At 57.1% G+C, this 10412-nt stretch overlaps 1 protein-coding gene across 1 annotated transcript; it reads right to left on the reverse strand.

The window, feature by feature from the left end:
* Window positions 1-4564: 4564 nt before the first annotated feature.
* Window positions 4565-9614, reverse strand: LOC112110373 (class I histocompatibility antigen, F10 alpha chain-like; the record flags this gene model as incomplete). The annotated part of the gene is made up of 5 exons (XM_026646137.2): window positions 9428-9614; window positions 7407-7667; window positions 6515-6768; window positions 5140-5437; window positions 4565-4672 (listed from the first exon to the last, which is right to left on the reverse strand). Coding segments are annotated over exons 1-5 (1108 nt in total), but the record flags the coding sequence as incomplete, so codon positions are not given.
* Between the last annotated feature and the right edge of the window lie 798 nt (window positions 9615-10412).

Consider the following 10412-nt stretch of genomic DNA (forward strand, 5'->3'; position numbering starts at 1 on the left):
GAATGGTCCCAGGTTCCCCCAGCCAGGCCAGTAATTTAGTTACCAAGCTGGGAAAAGCGGGCTCCTTACCTGCCTCTGAACCACACTGGGGTGGGGGCTGTGATCACAGAGAGACCCTGAAAGCACCAGAGCCCCCCAGGCAAAGCACAGAGCCAGGGAAGTGGTGTCCTGTATTTCCAGCCCCCTATCAGCAGGGTGAGCTCCCCCCACACTGGGGTTCTCTACTTTCCGGATAATCCCAGCTTTTACTGTAGTTCCTTTCACCCCCAAGGACCTCATAGACAATGCACAGCACACGCAGTCCCATGGAGATGCAGACACCTCTGGAGAAAGCACATCAGCCGGACACAGGGGAAATGTTAGCCAAGGTTTGGCCAATGTACATGGCAGAGGGGCACTGCTGGCACATGATGGCATATATCACATTAGTAGATGGGCAGGTGAATGAGTCCCTGATGGTGTGGCTCATGTGGCTGGGTCCTCTGATGGTGTTGCTAGAGTAGATATGGGGACAGAGTAGGCAACAAGGGTTGTTACAGGGATTGGTTCCTGGGTTAGTGTTTCTGTGGTGTGGTGTGTAGTTTACGGTTTGGCCAATGTACATACCAGCCAGTCTCTACGTAAAAGAATAAATAGACACAAATCAGACATCAGGAATAGTAACAAACAAAAGCCAGTAGGAGAACACTTCAATTCTATAACAGATTTAAAAGTAGCCATACTTCAACAAAAAAAGCTTCAAAAACAGACTTCAAAGAGCGACAAAGAGTCCTGTGGCACCTTATAGACTAACAGACGTATTGGAGCATAAGCTTTCGTGGGTGAATACCCACTTCGTCAGACGCATCTTTTTACAGATCCAGACTAACAGGGCTACCCCTCTGATACCAGACTTCAAAGAGAAACTGCAGAACTAAAATTCATTTGCAAATTTAACACCATTAATTTGGGCTTTAATAGAGACTGGGAATGGCTGGCTCACTACAAAATCAACTTTCCCACTCTTGGTATTGACACCTCCTCATCAATTATTGGGAGTGGGCCACATTCACCCTGATTGAATTGGCCCTGTCAATGCTGGTTCTCCACTTATAAGGTAACTCCCTTCTCTTCATGTACAAAAATACCTGCATCTGTAATTTTCACTCCATGCATCTGAAGAAGTGGGGTTTTTACCCACGAAAGCTTATGCCCAAATAAATCTGTTAGTCTTTAGTCCGGACTCATTGTTTTTGTGGATAAAGACTAACATGGCTACCCCCTGATACTTGACACCCACTTAGCTGCTCCTAGCCCAGCCCCTCAACACTTCCTCAGCTCTTCCTCGGGCTCTCTGCCCCAGGGACCGCTCCCCCTCAGCTCCTCTCCCCACAACCCCTGCCCCAGGGACTGCTCCCCCTCCGCTCCCCCCCCAGATCCCTCCCCCCCCCCCCCCCCCCACCCCCCCCCCCCCCCTAGAACCCCCCCCCGGGGGCCCCACGCTCCCCTCCCCACCTCAGGGGACATGCTCACGACCCCTCCCCCCACTCTTTGCCCTGGGCTGGTTGAGTCGCCTGCGTCCGTCCTCCCCGCTGCAGTTAGAACCCAACGGCCGGACTGGGCCACGCGCACTCCTTCTCCAGGCACCGTTCGAATCCCCATTCTCACTCCCCATTGGTAAAGAGTGGACACGCCCCTAGTTACCCGATTGGTAGGAGCGGGGCAAGACCCGCCTCTTAGAGCAGCTAGGCCACTCACCCCAGCTCCTGATTGGAGGAGTCCGTCCTTTTCCGCCTAGTTTTCCCGAGGGGGGGTTCCACCTCCGTTGCTCCCGATTGGCTGGCTGCCTGGGGGGCGGGGCCTGCGCCGCGAGCAGGGCGTCGGTGCGGAACTCCGGCCCCCGCCCTCCTGCAATGGCACTCCCTGGAGCCAGAGGCTCGCGGGTCACGCCGCAGGCAGACGGGGCGGGACTGCTGCCAGCCCACGGGAGTTTGCAGCGCGAGCGCCCAGCCCCGGCGTGACCCGGGCCCGCCGTGTAACAGGCTGGGACTCACGCGGGTCCCAGTTCCAACGGAGGGGGAGAGCAAGGCAGCACAGAGCTGGGAGAGAACCCAGGAGTCTGGGCTCCCAGCCCCGCCTCCTGCTCTAACCCACCTGACCCCACTCCCCTCCCAGGGCCAGAAAGCGAGCCCAGGAGTCCTGGCTCCTAGTCCCCGGCTCTCAGGCAGGGCTCTAGCTACCCAGCTCCGTGGGCAGTGCCCAAAGCCCCAGCGAGGTCTTTGCCCTGCACACGCCACACTGCCGTGTGCCCGGTTACATGGCTGCTCTCTGGCTGCTGGGCTGAGTCACTGGAAAGTCCCTCCATGCCCAGGCTGGAGCTGACACCCTGCCCCGGCTCGCTGCCCGAGGCTCCTACGCCGCCCTCTGCCGGTTTCTGAGAAATCACCCGGGCATGGGGGGAACATCTGGAGCCGGTCACGAGGGTGGAAGGAGCGTGACCCCACTGGAGGGACCAAATAGCCCAAGTTTATAAGGACAGGCCCGCGATTCGGGGCTTTGTCTGACCCTATCACCCCTGCCTGCCCCTTGGCCCAAGTTTTCACACTTGCTATCTGGTCACCCTGCCTGCCAACGACTCACACAACCCACTGCGGGGTGTTCAGCAGCTGGGCCAGAGCGAGAGAACCCCACACTGCCCAGTGCGGGCCATGCAGCAATCTCAGGCCCTCAGCCCCATGGCACTGACCCCACCCGACCCCTAGTGTGTTATCCACCCCCTGGGAAGCCCCGGCCCCTTGACCCCTCCCCCCCCACTCCTGGCCCATTTCCTGGGCTATGCGCCCTATTTGTCCCTGGTGTAAATCCAGCTGGTGATCTGGGGCAGCAGGGAGAGGAGAGACCCAGCTAGATGGGCCTGTTAGGCTGGGCCAGGTCATAGTGGGGGGGTAGGGGGATACCAAGCCAGACGGGTGTAAGGGTCTGACTAGGGTTGCCAACACTCCTGGATTTTCCTGGAGTCTCCAGGAATTAAAGATTAATCTTTCAGTAAAGATGAAACCTCCAGGAATATGTCCAACCAAAATTGGCAACCCTAGGTCTGATGTAAGGAGGCCAGGGACACTGGGTTAGACAAGCCAATGGGTCTGATCCAGCGTGGTGTGGATGGGCCCCAGGTCATACCAGGGTGGCTGGGGCAGGGCTGGAAATTGAGCCCAGGGCTCCAGAGTCTTAGTCCGGTGCCTTAATCACAATTCAACTTTCCTGTTGTGCTTTGCAGGAGGGGTGGGATGAAATTAACAAAGGGAACCCAAGGCTGGGGGGGGTCTGTGAGCTGGGGATCCCTCCACAGGGGAAGGGCTGGGGATGGTGGGAGTCAGGGGAATCCTCTCTCCAAGGGAAGGGCTGTGAGCCCCCAGGACCAGCACTGCCTCCCCCCCAACACACCCCAGTCATTTAAAACCCCCCTCCCAGAATCCCCCCCAGGCGTGGACACATGGTAGTTGTGACGTGGATACACACAGACACTTTGCACAGCATTCCAGCACTGCGGCTCTTTTACTTACCAAAGCCCAGAGAGGACAGAGCAGATAGAAACCACAGTCAATTGTGACCCCCATGGGGCAGGGCCCCTCTCTTTGGTCAGTGTTTGGGCAGCACCAGCACAACGCCGGTCTGGGCCAGGACGAGTTTTTAAATCACTTAAGAAATGCAGAGTCGTAGCAGAAGAGGAGAGCCCCAGTCGGCCATTCCCTCACCTGTGCCAGAGGGGGACAAGCCCACATCCGTCAGCAGCTCCTGCTCCACGGACACGAGCTCAGAACTAGCTCTGACATTGTGAGCCTCAGTGGCTCAGCTCTGACCAGCTTTGGGATTTTTTATTTGACCCACAAAATCCGTGCAATAGCTCCAAGCTGAACTCGATCAGAGTACAGAGACGTGTCCTGACCATCACAAGCTGGGGGTCAGTCTGTCCCACGGAGAAGGGGTGCGATCCCACAGCACCCCACTTGCCCCAGCCTTTGCCTGCTTGTCTGACTCTGGACGATGGCTGGGGACGGCCTCGCAGATTCTCACAGGCCGAGGAATTGTCAGACCCAGAGTAACCAGCGATCGGGGCCCATCTCCAGTCACTGCTGGGCTCCCTTCTCCCCTCATGGGGACCACCCCCCGCACCCATAATGCACTGGGGCATCTGGGCCCTGTACCCAGGATTTATTCACTGGCTACCGGAGCAAAGGGGCCTGAAACACAAGCAGAGAATGAGGATCAGTGCAGGGAAGCAGGGTGACCCCTCCCCCATGGTGACCCTGAACCCCTGGACATGGGGCTCCCCACAATCCCGACTGCATCGCGCTCAGGCCAGCCCCACCCCAATGCCCCCCCAAAGCAGGGCACATGGCACCCAGCCAATGAGAGAGTCCACTCTGCCCCCAGTAGGGCCGGGCTACGGTGATCAGACCTGCTCCATGCCCTGCCCCACCTGTCCTGGGGGGCGGTAGGAGGAGCCATCCCCCCTTGGGCTGGCTGGGCCACCCCACTCCCCAGACCCTCCCCACATCCTGGCTCTGTGGGGATCGGCTCTTACCTGCTGATTTTCTCTTCCACAGGATGACGCTGGCCCCTACGGCTCCAGCCAGAGCCAGGACGATGGCGGCCACAGCCCCAGGAGGCAGGGTGCCCTTCTTCCCAGGGGCTGTGGGATGAAAAAGGGCACAGGTCACCGAGGGGAGGAACCGCTGGGGCATCCTCCTGGGGCACCCACAGGCCTTTGCCTTGAACAGCTCCCCAAGGGCCTCTGCAGGGACCTGGCCTCTGGGGGAGGGGAAAGGCTGAGCCGGGCGGTGACGGGGATGGGGCATGGAGGGCGGGCGCTCTGCTGAGCACTGCCAGACACACACGCCACACAGCAACCAAGACCTTCCCTCCTAACGACATCAGCCTGTGGAACTCACTGTCACTGGATGCCACCATGGCCAGAAACTTAATGAGATTCTTTGAGGGATTAGCCATTTCTGTGGGTCACACGAATACCTAGAGCTAGAGTTCACACTGACAATGGGCAGGGATATTGACCTTCCTGCAGCAGGGCTGCACCCCATCTCTGTAATTCCCATGGGCTGTGTCCCCTGCCCCATGCCCTGCCATTCACCTCACCCTCACCCCAAACGAGCGTGGGCTCCGGCAGGCTGCTGTGCTCCACCCGGCAGGCATAGCGGTGCCCGTCCTCCTGTTGTGGGGAGATCTCCAGGGACGACTGCCTGTAGTAGGTGCTGTCAGCATAGGGCAGGATCCCGCTGGAGTCCATCTCCGCCAGGATGTCTTCTCCGTCCCGCACCCAGGAGATGTGGATGGGACGCGGGTAAAAGCCCCTGGCATGGCAGGAGAGGGTGATGGAGCCATCAGGGGAGTCTCTGCGGAAAGCTGAGACGATGGGGGGCACTGGAGGGAGACAGTGTGTGTGAGCCACATGCCAGGGGCTGGGACCATGTAAAAGACAAGAGATAAAGGCCCCGCAGCATGTCAAGTATTCAGGTGAGTGAGAGACCTGGTCTGCACTCGTTTATACTGATTTGTAACTGGAGCTAGTTAACCTGGTGTAAATACCCTCTGCAAACTCAGTCAAACTGGTCACATCGGTGTAGCTGAACTGGAAGTTTCCAGCAGAGGCCTGGGCCCGGGTATCCTTCGCAGTACACTATCCCACACTGTAACACAGCCATGCCCAGGCAAGTTGTCACTGGGCCACCCAAACACGCGTGTGCGATTTATGGGGCTAAGAGCCCAATTTCCAAACTCCCCTCAGTGCCTAACCCCAGTGATTTCATGGGGAGTCAGGTGCCTCTGTTTGGAAATCTCAGCCGGCCCCATCTGCATCGTCAGGTGCTTAAATCCCTTTGTCCCACGGCCTCGAGTCCCTGTCCCCATCCATGTCTCTGCCCTCGACTGTGGAGGTGCCAGCACTGGGCACAAGAAGCTCAAAACAACTTTTTTTTTTGTATAATGACAACGTGTATCCCTCTCCCCCGCCCCGCCTCTTTCACACTCACAAAGGGCTGGGCCTTTTGCGGCTCAAATATGCCGAAACAATCAACTCACAGTCCAGAGCTGGGACATTTCAGCCTGAAAAGGGAAGTCTGAGGGAGCTGGAAGCCAACGGGAAAGGCCCTGCAGAATGGAGACGCCCAGGCAGCCAGAACCAGCTAATAACCTGTCTGTGCTAATAACAACCCATTTCTCTCATCTAGCGCTTGTCATCGGTCAATCTCAAACTCTTTACAAAGGAGAGTGGTGTCATTATCTCCATTATCCAGATGGGGAAATTGAGGCACAGAAAGGAGGACTGACTGGACCTATGTCACCCAGCAGGACAGTGGCAGAGCCAGGTGTCCTGAGTCCCAGGCCAATTGCACTATCCACTAGGTCACAATGTCCTTTGTGAATGTGTCCAAGTCCCATTGCTGTCAATGTGCCCCAGAGCCCACTCCCTATGACAGATCCCTGCTGCTCACTCACCCTGCTGCTCCAGCACTCCCATTCCATGCTGCAACAGGATCCGCAGGGTCCCCATGCACTCGTGCTGAAGGCACCACTGGACGTACTGAGTCCAGGTCTTGCCTGTCTCCCAGAGCTGCTTCTGGAGGAAGGCCGGCTGCACGGCCGCGACCCAAGTTCCCGTCTGGTTGTCAAAGCTGATGAAGTCCCCCCCGTCATAGGCGTATTGGAACCTTGGGTCCACAGGGGCCTGGTTGCTCAGGGCACAGCCTACATGAATCTGCTCAGTGTGAACACCTGCAGGGGAGGGAGAGAGCTCGGACCGTGCACTGAAATCTGGGAAATGTCTCTGGGTGGGTGGGGTCAGAAGGGCGTTCAGCCGGACCAGTGGCATCGTCACATTACCATCTCTAACAGCATGGCACGCCTTGTGCCAAGCAAGTGAACCGTTCCAGAAGGAAGTTGATAAACTGGAGAGGGTTCAGAGAAGAGCCACAAGAAGGATGAAAGGGCTGGAAACATGCTTGACAGTTACCGAGCTCCGGGAGTCTCTCCACTGATGGAACCAGCTGTTTCCACAAAATTGTAATTTTTGGTGAGAAAATTTCAGTTTTGCCAGAAAGCATTGATTTTCTGTTGGGGAAATTGAAAGGGAAGATCCCGGGGCTGCCCGGCTCCCTGCCTGGGATTCTCCCGAGATGGAATTTCTGAAAAATTTCCTTCTCGCGGACACCTCCCATTTCCGACTTCCCTTCCAATCGGGAATGAAAACACTCCCGGGAATAACACATTTTCTGTGGGAAGAAAGCTCCATTTTCCAGCCAGCTGTGGTTTGGGCAGCACCTAGCACAGAGAGGCCCCGATCCCCAGTGGGTGTGATTCTGAGCAGGCAGCTCTCTCGTGCCCATTAATAACAATAACTCTCAGACACTCACCGCCCGTCTGATTGTGCTGCTGCATCAACCTCCTCATACCCCCTTTAGAATCCTCATCATATGTCCAGAACTCCTGGGTCTTATTCTGGAAAAACTCAGCGCCCAAGGCCTGTGCAGCCCACTCCTTGGTGGTTCTAACTTCTCGTGTGTCACTGCTGTAGTACAGGATCTTAATGTCATCCAGCTGGGCGATCATGAAGTAGTGATGGGCCCAGTCTTTGTCAATGACTATTGTGACTAGCACGGCCAGGCTGTGGCGTCCTAAAGCAATAGGAGAGAGGCTGAGTTAACGAGCAACTTCCCTCCCTTGCTCAGGGGACACCAGGGTCACCCAGTGGGGACCAGCAGAGACCTCCCACCCCCAGTCACGTCCCCCAGCCCTCAGCCCCATCCTGGGCGAGGGACAAGCTGGGGTCTGTCAGTAACTCACACTGCGCGGAGCTGCGGGGGAATCAGGAAGGACGATCTCTCAGCCTGCGCCTCTGAAAGCCGGTGGCTTGTTTACGGGGGTCAGACATTGATAGGGGGTCCATTGCCACTTTAAGAACTCCCCCCTCCTCAATGGGCAAATGCCCTGAGGATGGGAGGGGTGGATGGTCAAACTGCTTACAGCAGAACCTGGGGCGTTTGTGGTGTGTGTGCATATCTATGGTGTGTGGTGAGCATGTGCGGTCTGCATGTGTATGGGGGGGAGGGTATGCAGCAAGTGGGGTGTGTGCGTGTGATATCTGCATGTAGGTACATGTGTGGTCTGTGTGTGTACATGTGTGTGCTGGGGTGTATGCATGTGGGGTGTGTAAGGCACTTTGTTTTCAGTTTTAACTGACTTTTTACTGAAAAATTCCCGTTTTTTACAGAAGCTGTTACTTGGTTTTTATTGATTTTCACCCCAATTTTGGCTCACTCAGGTACAAGGAAATACTGATTATAGTAAGAAAATCCAACCTGTGACAGAAGGTCCATGTGTTTGTGTTAATAATGAATTAGTCTAAGTGTCAATGCGAGGCTGTCTGTTAAAATAAGACAATGGAGAGGAACTTACGCGCGCGCGCGCACACACACGTGTACATACTGTTAAATGCAGTTCATGAAATAAACCACAACATTAGATTCCTTTGACTTTCAATAATTACACTTTTCCCTCTTTGTTGCTTTTTTTCTGTCCTCCCGTCCCCCAATATTAACCCTGATCTTGACCCAGGAAACTGGTCAGTTAATATCTGGTACTGGTTTTCACCCACTTTTTTAATTTTTGTAATTAACACTGATAAATTCCCAGGAAAATTTAAACAAAATAAAATTTGAAGACAAAGAACCTTGGGTGTGTGGGATGCATGTGTGCACACGCCCCTTCCCAGGAACTGAACAGGGCAGTTCTGCAGGAATGTGGGGTTCTCAGGGGGCCAATCAAGCAGCCCCCCCCCCTTTTGTGCCAGAGACAGGGGATAACAACAAGCCCCCCACCCTGCAGGGGAAGCAGCTGCCAGAGTCTGCCACAGGACACAGCCTGGGGCGGGGAGACGGTTGGCTGGGACAGGCTGTGGCAATATAGGTTGCTTTTTTTAACTTGCACCTCCTCTCCCTGGTTTGACATCACTCCTAGGGGCTGCGGGGGCAGTTCTTGGGCTGGTGTGTTGGGGATTTCTGGCAGAGCCCCCAAAGAAAGACAGGAGGGCTGTGGGGGCTCAGCCCTTGGAGGAGATGGAGCCGAGGGACTGGAGGGTCGTAGATTTCAAGGCCAGAAGGGACCATTCCTTATCTGTATGAGGGCAGCACCCAGAACCCCTGCCATGGCCCAGAACCCGGCTGCGCCAGGGCTATACAAACACAGAACAAAGAGACTGTCCTGGCCCCGAGGAGCTCACGTCCCATCTGAGCTCCTGCACAGCTGCCCCGTGGGTGTCACCCACCATCCCCACGCCCAGCTGGAGTGGGGCCATTAGAAAGAGCTGTCCGGTCTGTTACAGTGAGACCCCCAGCCAGGGGGTCACCCTGCACCTCCCAGTCCCCCTCATACTCACCGCCAGCCATGGTTGGAGCCAGGAGCCCCCCACAGAGCGCCAGGAGCAGCCCCCAGGACATGGCTCCTGGGCTGGGGGGAGGCTCAGCCAGGGGCACGGACCCCCAGCCACTGTCACTATCACTTTCCAAAGTGTCGCAGCTACCTGCTACCGTCCAATCAGGATGCAGGCAGAGGCCTTTCGTCATCGGTATCGGGGCAGAACTGGCTGTGCAAGGTTAAGGCGCAGACCCCATGACAGCAGAGTCCTGCCCCTTGCGCTGGGTGGGTGTGAAGAGCCAGGGGCAGCACTGCGCTGCTGGACTGGGCGGGGGCTGCGGGGCCTGGCTGCAGAGAGCAGGGGCTCTGGACCCATGTGTATAGTGGGGGTGCTGAGAGCCACTGAACCAAACTGTGAACCCTGTGTGTGATGGAAACCACTTCAAGCTGGGGAGTGGGGGGGGGGGGCGCGGCAGCCCCCTGCCCCCCTAGTTCCAGCACCTCTGGCCGAGAGGAGCCCAGGGAGCTGGGCTGGGGCAGGACGCCGGGGCGTGGGAACCAGGGCGGGCACCGAGCGCGGCTGGCGCAATGTTGGCACAAGAGAAGGGGAACCACATGTCCCTCAACTGAAACCGGGACACGTGGGGCTGGCCCGGGCTGCCTGGCGTCGCTCTGCTCGCCCCCTCCCCAAATCTCCCTCTGCGCCCCCAATTGAGCCAAGTAGCAGAGATGAGGCCAGGGAAGAGGGATGGGGCTGGGATCTAGGCAGCCAAGCTGGGGGCGAGTGGGTGAGCACTTTTGGGCTGGGAGCCAGGAGGTGAAGCTATCGGACTGATCCAGCTGGCGGGGCCGGGAGAACAGAGGGGCAGGAAGAAGGCTCCAGAGAGCAGCCCTGGGGGTCAGGGGAGGCTGGGATGGTGGCAGAAGCAGGCAACTAGAGGCTGGACTGGGGAAGGAAAGAGGCAGGTTGGGGCTGAGGGGCTGGAGAGGGCTTTGAGGACCAGCCC

The sequence above is a fragment of the Terrapene carolina genome, unplaced genomic scaffold (genome assembly GCF_002925995.2).
Source record: "Terrapene carolina triunguis isolate 2854851 unplaced genomic scaffold, T_m_triunguis-2.0 Scaffold34113, whole genome shotgun sequence".
In the NCBI taxonomy this organism is placed as follows: Eukaryota; Metazoa; Chordata; order Testudines; family Emydidae; genus Terrapene; species Terrapene triunguis.